Source organism: Oculina patagonica, chromosome 9 (genome assembly GCF_052425735.1).
Source record: "Oculina patagonica isolate OP01 chromosome 9, crgOcupat, whole genome shotgun sequence".
In the NCBI taxonomy this organism is placed as follows: Eukaryota; Metazoa; Cnidaria; class Anthozoa; order Scleractinia; family Oculinidae; genus Oculina; species Oculina patagonica.
The window spans coordinates 21,432,165-21,446,257 of NC_135766.1; the positions used below are offsets into that span (position 1 = coordinate 21,432,165).

At 37.0% G+C, this 14,093-nt stretch overlaps 1 protein-coding gene across 1 annotated transcript in view; it reads left to right on the forward strand.

Moving 5' to 3' along the window:
- The first annotated feature begins 5,378 nt into the window (after positions 1 to 5,378).
- Positions 5,379 to 14,093, forward strand: part of LOC144666095 (cartilage intermediate layer protein 1-like) — a 20,379-nt gene continuing 11,664 nt past the window's right edge. Inside the window, exons 1-8 of the mRNA XM_078527442.1 lie at positions 5,379 to 5,561; positions 8,150 to 8,359; positions 8,871 to 8,969; positions 9,557 to 9,811; positions 11,242 to 11,475; positions 12,200 to 12,373; positions 12,697 to 13,011; positions 13,619 to 13,724. Coding sequence (XP_078383568.1) covers positions 8,167 to 8,359; positions 8,871 to 8,969; positions 9,557 to 9,811; positions 11,242 to 11,475; positions 12,200 to 12,373; positions 12,697 to 13,011; positions 13,619 to 13,724 — 1,376 coding nt within the window. The 5' untranslated portion in view covers positions 5,379 to 5,561; positions 8,150 to 8,166. The remainder of the gene's footprint in view (positions 5,562 to 8,149; positions 8,360 to 8,870; positions 8,970 to 9,556; positions 9,812 to 11,241; positions 11,476 to 12,199; positions 12,374 to 12,696; positions 13,012 to 13,618; positions 13,725 to 14,093) is intronic.

Here is a 14,093-nt window from a genome sequence, read left to right on the forward strand (position 1 = left end):
ATGATTGTCTGCCTGTGGTCTGATAACAAGGCATTCAGACTGCAAGTTATCACATACTATGTCTCAATAAACAACAAAGGTGGTATAAGGGAATTACATGTAGTGATAAGGGTGTTTCATTTACGATACCGATCCTGAGTCAGCCGAAATAAGTATCAATTACAACGACTGTAAGTAATAGTGTACAGGTCATTGTCATGGCCCAGCTCACAACGAGTCTCTCGTAGCTCAGTTGGTTAGAGCGCCCAACCGGCATCTGGGAGGCCATGGGTTCGATTCCCGTCGAGGACTCAGAATTTTTCTTTGTCCCATGCTCGTGTCATGTAGTGAGCTTATGTCGAGCTTAAAAAAAAACAAAAATACCATCTTTATTATTTACTAAGAAGTGTGCAGTTGCTGGTTTTCATTGTTACATACTTTTTTTGCAAATTTCCGACTCGATTCAAAGTTATATACGGAGAACTAAATAAGGACTTCACGCTTCTTATTATATTGTATCCCCCAATCTTTGTCAGCAAAAAGCGTGTGGTTAGAGAGCCTACCTTAAGTGTATCACTGAGCCACTGCTCTCCATTTTGTCACTTTTTTCTTTTTAGTAACTAACAAATATGGGCTAATAAAATCGAACAGTCCACTCACTTTTAGTTTATTGTCATATTATGCGGGCCATGAGCGTAGCTGGGCGCCTTCATAGGACCTTAAGAGGCAAATTTTGCTCCTGGATTCGATGTATTTAAATTCTAGCTTGGCTCCGAGGCTATAAAACAAAAAAATAACATATCGAGGTTGAAGCTTGAACAAATAATTTCTCGTGTTTAATTCCCTGAAGTCTCGGAGCCAAGTACTTGATGCCATTTTTCTGATAAGGTTTCTGTAATCATGCAGTTGGTAGGTATTCAAACCCCCAACCTGGAGGCTAGGGCCAGGGACTGTCCTTTTTTCTGGCTTCAACCCTTTGACCTGCCCGGCATGATTGATTAAGCCAGGCATACAAGCTCCCCTACCACTACAAGGCGACTGTCCACGAAAGGAGTGGGAGCCAACTGAGAATTTAAATTTATCAAAATTGTCTTAATCTTTCATATAACTAATTCCATTTATAATATAGATAGGAGTCTACGCGCGCTCTGATTGGCTAAAACCTATGTTTTATCAGAGTATAAAACATAGAAAAATCATGTTTTATTGTTTTTCGTCAGCTTTTCTCGAGTGCTTCGCGCGTCGTTGACTGTTCGTTGGCTATCACCACTCGTATCTAACAAGGGCGAATGGAATAATTGTTTTATTAAATTCCTTTTTAGGTATAAATCCACTGGACATTTCATTTTGATGTAAACGAAGTGAAATTATAAGGGAGGCGCGAAAAATTGTGGCGTAGTGTTCACTTCTTATGTTGAATGAAACTCGCACGGAAAGCGAGCGAGCGAGTTTTCTTTCGAAGATTTTCTCCGACAATCTCCTCTTAAATCGTCTGTTCATGCTGGAAAATTGTGACAACAATTAAGGTTTACGTGAAGATCCGAAGTAATAGCTTTTCTGGAAATTATACGCCTTGTTTAAGTCGAACGAAGCAAGGGACGGCTGTCATCGAGACGAAATTCCACTCAGAGTCGGTGAAGTTTATTGAAGTTCAAAAAGACGAGATCAAAATTGAAAGGTAACAAACTGCTTAGCCTTATTTTACGTCGAACACTGAATGAAATTGTGCCAGTTTTCTGGTTTTCCCGTAAACTAATTGCTGATTTTCATCTTTGTTCGGTCGCTCTTGTTGTACATTTACAAGACCTTATTTTTAATTAAACTTTTAACTCGCGGTGTCTAAAATCTATATCATAAAGCAAAGAAAGAAGCCTAAGCCATCTTTTCTACTGTCATAAAACACTCCGGGCATTTGAGAACACTCGAGAAATGTAGAAAACATTCGCCTGCGGCTCATGTTTTCTACATTTTCGTCGTGTTCTCAAATGCCCGTCGTGTTTTATGCCAGTATAAAACATGTCTTAGGCTTCTTTATTTGTTAACTCAATCTGTGAGTTTTACACAGCGACCAAGACCATTCTTTTAAGCCATAACCCTACACTGACAAAGAACCTGCTTCCCTTGAAAAAATTTCTACCTACGTCCATAGTACTTCCATGTTACCTCAAATTGGAGAGTAGGTTGGTTTTTAATGCATTGAATTCCGAAAAAAAATACTTTTTTAGAAACTGTTACAAAAATTATTACACTATATTTTAATTTTTTTAACGTCTGGCCTACAAGAATGCATATCTGCAGAGCGTACACTGCTTTCTGCTTGCCGTGCTCGACCAGCATGATTTTTGACTACAGCTAATATTTGCAACCCATGTTTATATTTTTGTCGACTGATTTATGTAACAATCACTTTGTGCAATAATTATGAATAAAAACTGAATAGACGAGATAAAAGATACTACTTTAGAGGAATAAAGTTATGTTAAGAATTCGTGGTTTGAATATAAAGTTTTCGTAGATGAGCTTCTTCATGGCATACCCCGTAGATTTGACATCGAAAATAACCTGCGATCAGGCCTTCTTTTATTCGCGGCCGGAGGGAAAAGAACGACTGATCATAGGTTACACAAAACAAGAAATAACAAACCAAAAATAACTTATTTAAATCTAATTACTCTATCCCGTATTATCTTAATTAAGGTTTTCTTGATAACTGATTCTCTTGACTGGACAGAAAGAAAAGCAACGAAAAAAACTCGACATTGGCCATGGGTTCAGTTTAACAAATAAGTCACGTCAGCACACCAATGTGATAAATGCGTCTAAGAGTTTTAAGAGATACGTTTACTATATATTTGCTGTTATGCAAGAATAAAATTTAAAATAATCCAAGAAAGATCGCATTTTCGATTTTTATCTCAAAATGTCGATGACTGATCCAACATATTTGTAACAAGTAGGGCTTAAGAACAGTACGTAATACATACGTATTCATTCGTGTTCCATCACGAGCAGACATCGTCTCAAGAACGCGGAAATGTGTACGTTTTATTTATTACTTGCACTACAGTACAAGTGTTTACATCACAATTATCATGCAAATCATTAAGTAACTATTTGCTTCACAAAAGAAAGCATTGCCAGCGTGCATGTGCACATTATAATTTCAAGCTATAGTTTGTCACAACTCTGATGTCAGTTAAGAGTAATTCTGATCCGGTTCGACTTCACTAATGGCTACTACTACATAGATCGATCAAAAGTTACGAGTCGCGAAACTAAAACAATCAGAAGATCAAAAGTTACGAAGGAACCTTAAACAAACAGTTGTATGAAGTAATACTTTACACTTTTAAGTTTCGTTCTTTTCAATTCATCACATTATGAAGTCAAAACACGGAGAGATCGAAAGTTTGAGGGAGACTTTGACAATCAGTCGTGTAATGTAATGCGCTGTTATACTTAACACTTTTAATTTTCATTCGTTTCATGCAATTGCACTATAAAGTTAAAACATGAAGAGATCAAAAGTTCCGAGGGAAAGCAATCAGTTGAATAAAGTAATACTTTACACTTTGAAATTTCATTTTATATATTAAAACACGTAGCGGTTGGAAGCTATTTGACTTTAATTCCACCCCGTTGTAAGTCTTGTGCACCTTATACGCGGTTACATCGAGTGTGTTATCCAAAATTGACACACAGTTTTCTTCTTACATGTGTGCCATGTAAATCTTTATGAGAAATATTTGACCTCAGTACTGAGAAATCCATCGCAGTAGACGGGGCTCAAAATGGCAGGATAATTTATAGTATGGGTTTTTATTAGTTTCTTGTCGCACGTATATCTAAGTTTCAAAAAGGAAGTAAAAACACGTAGATAGTAAACACTAGATTCAAATAGGTTTACAAGCTTGTAGTTAATTATCAAATATTTTGTTAGATTTTAGATACAGCATCGCCCGAAAAGGAAACAGACGTTGTATCATCTTCCGACTCTTCAGACTCTGAATATGAGGGTCCTTTTCGTTTGCATTACTTTTGCACAATACTGTACAGTTATCTAGTAGCAGTGGCCTATTATGAGTTTTTAATAACCGCTGAAATATTGCAAGTAAAAGGAGCAAAGTAATTTTTTGTAAGAGTAATTATTATAAGCTACATGCACTAACTGAAGGAAGTCAAGGCAAGATTCACTGATGTACTTAAAACCGAAAGAGTCCCAGGCCATATTGCAGAACGCTCGTTTACACATTAAAAACACTGCATCCTAGTCACTTTGAAAGGTAAATTTTTTCTTGTTTTTCTTTTGCTTTAATGAGGAAACGTGTCGTACTTCATTTGATACTAACGCAAAGGTAAACTGAGGAGGGAAAACTTTTAGTCAAGTTAGCTACAACAATTGAAACTCACCCATTCTTATTTTCAAGTTGTCTCCGAGTTTAAGACTGCGCAATATCTTTAATGCCTCGAATACGTCGAATAATGATACGACAAACGTTACATGTTTGGCAAAATAGTGTATTCTTTATTTGTGAAATTTCAATAATTATGAAAAATGAATTAAACAAATTTTATTATAAGAATTAATATCTTCGCGCCTTTCTTTCGTTAAAGAATTGAAGTTTTGGTCATGTGTTCAAAGGAGGCGTACTAACAAGTGTCGATGCGAAAAGAAAGACAGGGACCCCGTTTTGAATTTCTCTTTTGAAATAATGCAATTATTATTCAAATAAGGAGGCCGCCTTTGTTCAGTTAGTTTTTCATCCAGGGACTTGCTTTCTAGGCGACCGCTTCCTTACTGACCTCTGACATGGTTTCAGCTTCAAAACCAATTCCGCGGATATTAAAAATTCAGAGTGACAAATAAACCAAAATATTTCTTACTCCAATGATCGAGTCCCTCTTTTACTGATTATACTTTCGGAGGCCGTGCGAAAGAAATGACTTGCTGGAAAGATTCAAAAGGAAAAGTCAAAGAGGTCCGGACTGAGTATCTCTATGCTCTGTTAAAATAAAAATAGATAAAAAAAAGTTTTCGTTTCGTTTTAGCGTAAGAAAATACGTTTAACTAAGCTGTTAAGGAGATCTTTAGGAAGGTTAACGTATTTCCAGGAGTGAAGTCTCTTGTAGGTCTTCCGGTCTATCTGAAATTACACAAAAACTACTTATAGAACCCGTTTTGTGGGGTCTTTTGTTTGCATCCGATGGTTGATGCAAAACTTATTAGCTCACGGAAGTTTGCTTTTTGATTTAATTTTAATAAATGATTTTGTTTGGGGTTTTACATTACGTTTCGAACTCACAAAAGAAACAATCAAGAGCTTATTTCAACTTTAATACATCAACCTCGTTAACTGACACTTTCTGACTGATGTGTTGGTGCAAGACTAATTTTATTGACTGAAGAGTGAATGTTTTGGGCTATGAACTGCAAGGAGCCGCATTCCTGAATTGATAAGGAAGTTAAACCTGATATTTACAGTGCTGTAACCCTTTTCGTGAAAAAGTGTTGTTCAAAGATCGACGCAGTTAGCTGAAACTAGTGAGTTCCATTACCAATTTGGTGACATTCATTTTGAGCGGTGAGTTTAATTACTGAGAACTGCGGATCGCGAAAAAAACATTTAGGGTTTAACGACTACAATAGACAGTCACAGTAGAATCCCAACTTCTCGAACCAATTTTCGTTTTCCTTGGATATTACTTCTCTGTTATTTTACCTCCGATAAGTTCGTTGCAGATCCTTCATTTACTTCATTAACTGCTAAGCCTTCCTAACTGCTAAGGCATCTTATTAACTGCTAAAGCATCTTATGTTTCGAAAACTTTTATGCAATTTGAGGGCAACTCTAAGAAAACTTGGCAAACGATTAATGAACTTACATCTCGCCGTAAAAGCAATGAGACTGTGAAAGAACTAAAAGTAAATGACGTTGCAATCAATAATTCTAGTGAAATTTCAAATACTTTTAATGACTATTTTTCAACAATCGGGCCCAGACTTGCCAATGAAATAGTTCCAATAGGTCAAAATGATGATTCGAACTACACTAACTTTATCACTTGTAACAACAATGCATTCCATTTCTGTCTAGCAGTAATATTGTTTTTTTCATCTGAACAAATTATCTTGATCTAAGGCAACAGGTCTTGATAACATTTCTGCTAGATTAATCCGTGAATGTGCTGATCTTATGTCGGCCTTTTTACGTGACGTCTTTAACAAGTCTTTGACTTTTGGTATATTTCCTGACGATTGGAAATGTGCTAGAGTTACTCCGTTGTTTAAGCAGGGTGAGCGATCTGATCTAAATAATTATCGACCAATTTCAGTCATTCCAGTAATTGCTTAGGTATTCGAGAGGATCGTGTATGACCAGCTTTATAGCTTTCTAACTAAAGAGGACGTAATTTCTTAACAACAGTCGGGCTTTCGCTCATTGCATTCAACTGTTAATGCTCTATTAGAAGCTACCGATAGTTGGGCGTTTAATATCGATCGCGGAAATGTTAATGCTGTAGTTTTTCTAGATTTAAAAAAAGCGTTCGATACTGTTGATCATGAAATTCTTTTAACTAAAATGAACATTTACGTAGTTCAAGGAGTAGCTCTTGACTGGTTCAACTCATATTTAACTAGCCGTACACAACGATGTCCCCAGTGTTAATGGTTCTCTTTCTCAAACCTGTTCGCTTAAATGTGGGGTACCTCAAGGAACAATCCTAGGTCTTGCCCAACTGCTTATCATCATGTCAGCCTAGGATGTATGCTGATGACACCCACATCACATATGCGGGAGCTGATCTGAGCTCTATACAGTCTTATCTAAATCACGATTTGAGTAATTTAAATAAGCTTAAATAAATGGCTTACTTCTAACAAACTTACTTTAAACGCGACTAAAACTGAATTAATGTTGATTGGTTCCAGACAAAGATTGAGTACCCTTCCAGATACACTTGAGCTCTCAATTAATAATGTTCCAATAAATCGTGTCTCCTCAGTCATATCGCTCGGTGTGTTGATCGACGAAAACCTAACTTGGCATACCCATATTGATAAATTGTCTAAAAAGATTACATCTGGCCGATCTGGGATTGGTGCCATAAAACGAGTTAGGCCTCTTGTTCCACCAGCTACGCTGCTTTATATATACAGTGCCCTAATTCAACCTCATTTTGACTACTGCAAAATTGTCTAGGGTAATTGCGGAAAAACTTTGTCGGACAGGCTACAAAAGCTTCAGAACCGCGCCGCTCGCGTGTTAACTTCCTCTAGTTATGATACTGATGCCAAAGATCTAATACGACGACTGGATTGGAAAGATTTGTGTACCCAGCGTGAAATTCAAAAAGCATTAATGGTATATAAATCTTTAAATGGCTTGGTTCCTGAATACCTATCGTCTAAATTTCAAAAACGTAATGGAATGCACTATTCTCTTAGGGATTCCGAAAACAAACTGGTTGTACCTCATCCACGAACTAACTATATGAAAAATAGCTTTAGTTACAGTGGTGCAACTCTCTAGAACAGCCTACCCTGCAATCGCAGGATGATAGAAGCAAAGTTAGACACGGCATTCATGGAAAACAGGATTAGTTTAATATTTGAATTAGGATTTACTACTTCCATTTTAAGTAAATTAGTATTTAGCATGGACTGTTGATTAATAGTTTATTTGTATTAATTTTTATTATAACTTTAAATGCTAGTATTACCTGATGATTTTTAACCGTGTGTAAAGAAATGTTAAATAAATAAATAAATTTAAAGGCTAGGAATAATCATGAAAAAGTTAAAAACTAATGATTCTAGTTCTACCATGCAATATATAAGTCGTCTTGTCTATTTTTGTATTATTCTGAATTTCAGTGGTATTTGTTTTGGTGTCACATGCAAGAAAGCGAATTGCAAATTTTATATTCAATAATTTTGCAAGGGCATGATGTTGTTCTTGCCACTATTTTTTGAGCACTGACAGTATGTTGTATTTCAAAATGAAAACGCAAAATGTTTGTTAGGTTTTATGGCATCAAAATAACTTTGTTCGCACTAGTATTACGTTCTTCCTAATTTACATGCAATCCATGTTTTATTAACATAAAGGTTATTATATTCATGTGTGGTTTAGTCGCCATCAAAGCACCATTTTTCTTTCTATGACAGGGAGTTCGGAGGCTATAATGGCGCCAGCCTCGGGGGAAAGGAATGCGAACGGAAACAAATACGTGGTAGCCGTGATGCCTTCCCGCAGCCCTAATCGGCGATGTTTAGTGTTCATTTTGGTTGTTGTTGCTCTGGTTGCGATAGCAGTCCTCCTTGCAACATTAATTCCAATTTACGTGAAGAGCAGTAGAAAGGATAAAAGCAATCATGGTAAGCTAATTATGAAGAATTCCCATAAACGCCTTATGGGTTTTAGTTGATCTTTTGCTGATCTCTGCCATGTCGTATTGGTTTATCTGTATTATCAGTTTCGATCTCTTTGCAAAAAAAAACACAGTCTTTTGTGACAAAATTGAAAAGGTGGAAAGGTTTTTGTCTGTCTTATTTCAATGAAAGAGATATAAGAGAAACTTTCCACTGATTTTTGTTAAAAGGACTTGTAGATGTGTAGTGTGTACCCATAACGCCAAATTAAATTCTGAAAATTGATTACGCTTTTAATTTATGCTTAAAAGTTCGTTGCTAGCTCGTCTCTTCTTAGGGTGATTCCGTTCCCCTTAAAAGGACTTTTTTAACTGAATCTCCGGAACAAAGCAAAAGAGTCACCAAAAAACGAACGAGTGTTCTCTAGGAGTGGGTTCCAGAAACCTCTCTTTCAACAGTCCTAACATCCAAGTGAGAACAAGTTGTGCCAATAAATGATTTGTTACGTTTCTCCTAGAACAATTTTCAGAGCGACAAGATGATGATTTTCTGACCAACAGCAGCCAAAGATCAGCAGTTATTGGTCTTTCGACCAGTCTACAGCACCATCCATCAGGTTGGCATTATTTAAATAGATAATAACACTGATAAACAGAATTTAGATCTTAGACATGCTGGATTTCCGTGTAAAAATAACAACAAGGAATTATATGCCTTTTTATCAGTAAAACGTTTTTACGCGTTACGACATCACTGAAAAACTATCACCGATAATCCCCCAATTTCAGAGTGAAAATGCCAATGCCTTGGTGGCCTGTTTTAGGCGATTGGTTAATTGGAAAGCAGCGCTACGAACAAGCACAGAAGGAAGAGCGGAAATAAAACGAGGGTTCCTAAGTCGCGATCGAAAAGGCAGTTCGTCCCCTCGCCGAAAGCCCCATTCATTTTTACCACTTGCTTTTCTTCATGTTAATTGATATCGAACCGATATCCCGTCAGTTGGGCATGCACAGTCCAGCTACAAATTGAAGAATTTATGAAAAAACTAATGCTTGATAACTGTTAACTTCAAAACTATCTTCAACATTTTTAAAACATTGCAATTTTTGGATTAGGCTAAGGTTGCTTCATAAACCACCATCAAGTACAATACACAAAACTTAACCTGATATACCTCACGCTCTTTGATGTATTCAATTGTAGAGCCCATCATCGGTATCTCGACTTCAAAACAAGAGGAAGGTACGTCGATGCGGTCTAAACATACTTCGTCAACTGAAATGATGCCAGCCTCCGATGTCATTCGTACTACATCAACTACATTCACATCAGCAATGTCATCTGGCTTTGGACGATCATCAGAGAAACAAAGTAATTCTGATTCTGTTCCTGTCAGCAGAACAAGATCAACAGCAAAACCCAGTGTTACGTCAAGTGTAATCCATTCATCTGCCTCAGGTTTGCTATTCTTTTATAACTGAGAATTACTGATTAAAAATCGAAACTCTTTGATTTACCCTCCAGTATACATTTCGCTTTTGAATAAAACATAACTGATAACTAGTATTAACAATGCTTTGCGAAGTTCTGATTGCATAAAATCTAGAAAACTGGGTAATCAGGAATATTGATATGAATTCGCCCGGGATGATATTTGAACTGTGAGATAGAACTGTCATTAAACGCCAGCCAGGTATGCGCTTTCTGTTGTTATGCAGTATATAGTAGACAGTTAGGCCCTATAGCTCGCTAACATTCGAGGGAACATTCAATAGAATAAATAACAGGAACAACGACCCTAGGCCCAAAAACAATAATAACGGCCTACACTAGAGGACCAGTAGAATTACAAGCTTGCGAGAGCTGCTACATACTAGTTATGCAACGCTTTCGAGTGGTATACTATGGAATATCCCACGAGTCACTTGTATTTTCTCGGTATACACACGAGCCTTTAGGCGAGTGTGTATACCGAGAAAATACAAGTGACAAGTGGGATATTCCATAGTATACCACGAGAAAGTGTTGTGTAACTATTTTATACCATGCCATAGAAAATACGCTTACTAAATTTCGTCGAGAATACAGTCGCAGCGCACTATGGGAAGGTTGGGTTGAATACCGTCGAATATACAACGGCTTTCCTGTATTCTGATTGGCTGTATTTTCTATGGCATGGTATAAACAACTGTATCAAACCCGGCCATTTTACTTGTATGAAGTAGTAAGTCGCGCAAAGTAATGTGTTTTGTTTGGACATTTACAAACATTAACAATATTAACATAAAAAAAACATACAAAATAGTAACATCATCAACGAGAACGAAAAATGATAATAATAAAAAAATACACTTAACATAGGAAGTAAAAGTACAAATTACAATAGTACATGTAGCTATCTAAACCAAAAATACTCAAAAATACATATGACTGAAGTCACTAGACTGTAAATTACGACGAAATATTTACAAGAAAGGAAAACAATAATTTGGATCCATTTTATTTGAACATAAAAAGCCCAATGAAATGCCAATACCTCGATATAAAAACAATGCTCTTTTTCTCCCAAAAACTATTACGCTTGTCACACCAAAACAACTTAAAAGCTGTATCTTTTGGAGCGGTACATAACTATTAAGCTTATAACTCTAAAGAAGAGGCGTACCCGCCCTCCATCTCAAGTGTAACAGTTCTGTCAATTATTTTGTTTATCTACTTCTGGCAAGATTTAGTAACTTACGATTTCCACACACATTTGATAGCTAACGCAATACCTAGTAATACCCTGTAACATTTTTAGACACTATACATTAATTGACAGTGAATTTTATCTTCTCTGCGAGTTTAGTCATTGGTTAGTCAATCATTTGTGCTTCATTTCTCTAAAGGATCAGGCAAGAACGTTAGCCTTTCACCCACTATAGCAGCAACAGCCTCTGGTGGAGCTACGGTTTTATCACCAATTAAAGCGGTGTCATCTACAGTGATTACAAATCAGAATATCAGCAAGACACTAGAGGTGGATTCTTTCTCCAGTATAAGCATTGATAACTTTGTCACTAGCACAGCATCAAAAGTGGTAGCAGCAGCCTCGTCAGTGGCAAACTTAGTGCGAAACACAGGTAAGGAACATTTTGTTGCATAATTCCCAGGTTAAGACATTGGTAACCTACTCAGCCAGTATGCAAAGGACTAAAAAAAACCATGTATCTGTTAGCTTAGGTTTTTTCTCATAATATGCATCATCATGATTTTACGGTTAGTGCATCAAAAGGTCCGTGTTTGGGTCGTGGCCATGACCAGAGTAACAGTCACTGTTATGTCCTCTTACTTTACAGACTTTTTCCACCCAGAAACTCATTATCCGAACTAGGCACCTGCAACCTGTTACGTCAAACTGTCAGAACACTAGTGGTTACCTGGTTCTTTTGATCGTTAGAATCGGCATGTCCTTGGGATTCAGTGAAATCAATCAAATATGAATAGGTGAAGCTTTTGCTTCAAGGTATGTTTTGGTGGGAAGAGGTAGGAAAAGGAAGGGTAGGGAGGAGAAGCCGGTGGTGTTGTTGAGAAGAAGGAGGGACGGAATTGGACATCTAAATGGAAAGAAAAAGGTGCTTTTATGTTTATTTAGTCTAAGAAGTACTTTGATGTGGTGCTGAGCGTTCAAATATTTAAAAACTTGGACAATGTTAGAACAGTGAAAGGATAAAAGACCCTTAGACAGCATGCTTTGGAATCCCACCTATTACACTTTAATTTTAAGTAACCAAGCAAGACTTCCACATCTTTTCTGACAGCTCTGCGATTCTGCATTCTGATCCTTTTTCATATCATTAATTTCAGAAGCCAAATGGTCTCGATGGAGTCCATGGAGTCACTGCACAAAAACATGTGGAACTGGAGGACGACATCGCACAAGAACATGTGTCGCTATAAATCAGGATTCAGTTTTCGCTCCTATTGCTTGTGCAGGACAATCCATACAGAACAAGACATGCGCAGAATGGGACTGTCCAGGTTTGAAAGAATTTCATATTCTTCACTTTTTTTTCGATTTTTCCGAGTGAAGTGGGTAAAAGGTGGGGTGGGTTCCACCGGGGATTCGCTAAGTGGTTCACTTATGGATGAGATCATAGAAGAAGACAAGACATTTTCTTTCAATTATGTCCGCTGTGCACAAATTATTTTCAAATATAATGAATAAGATGTTAATACATGTTTTAATTACAAGCTAAATTTACAAATCAGTGTCCCGAATCTCATAAAGAGGAAATTACTATTAGAACCGGTGCAAATTGGCTGGTTAACATGTAATTGCACACGTTAATTTTGTCTCTCAGATTGCAACAGGGAATGCATTAAAGGAACATTAAATGATGAATGCAATGCTTGTACATGTGATGAACACGTGCTTACTGGTCGAATTCTTGGTGAGACAAATGTTCCATTGTCGGAAGCTAACATTTCATTGGCGGAGTCACCGTACAGAGTTTTGGCTCAAACAAACATCAGCGGCTTTTTTACCGCTTTCAATGTCTGCGCAGACGCCCAGCAGGAGCTGTTCATAGCCAAAACGGGTTTTGTTCCTACCAAAAAGAACGCCACTGTGTTGACACCCACAACTGCTAATGTCTTTGCCATGCTGGAAATTGCCGGTAAGCTAAATTTATGGACGCATTCCTTTGGGGTGATCCAGATCAGAATCAATGATCCAAGATAACTGGATCAGGCTGCATCAAAGAAACCGATCAATCCTCGCCCAGAGTGGATTCATTGGCTCCTTTGATGCTTTATGACCTGAGGAATCTTGGATCATTGATACTGAAACAGATCATCCCCCAAAAATATCAGGAATCGAATGTCTTCAAAAGGGTATAAATAACTGGGGAGATAAAAGTGCCAATTTCGTTGTTAAGTTATTCTTCCTGATTTGGTTTTCTGATTCAAGGAAATACCGAGTGATACAAAAAAAGAATTAACTTACTGAGGAATGAATATTTATTAATTCAGTGATTTCAACTCAACAAACCAAAGAACAAAATAAACGGACAATTATAATGGCTGGAGGAACGAGCGAGTACGATCGAATGCATACGTTGCATGGACAAATTTTGTGTAATACATAGATAAAATGTGGTATTCATTAAAAGTGACATGCACGCATTAATCACTCGTCATTTATAAATTAAAGCATCAAACTTAGTAATGCACCTTATTTAAAACAATTTTTGACTATATATATATGTATGTTAAATTTTTCAGTTCCTCCATTTGTAACAGTCCACCCAGAAAGTAAGATGAGGATGCCTGGACAGAGTGTCACATTTTGTTGTGATGGGAAAGGAAACCCTCCACCAGAAATTGAATGGTACTGAAAACATTATTACATTTGGGTCACAAAAGAAGATTTAATTTAAGGAAAGAATTATCATTCTGATCTGATGTCACCTTCATATATACGGAGAGTCGTCTGTGCCAGTGGTGTCCGTATTAAAGATGTTCCACTGTATACATTTGCGATATGTAGACTTTGCCTTTGTATCGTTCCGAACAAGCTACGTTGTAGCTTAATGGTATCCATTTACCAAAAAAGCAAATTACTCCTTATATTTTGACGCGAAAGTATAAATTCTACACCTGTGAAAATATAAACCTTGTCTCCCCCAGCACCGCGTTTGACGTGGCAGTAAGGCACCAGAAAAAGTGAAAAAGTTAATTATGTTGTGCGTAATTTAAA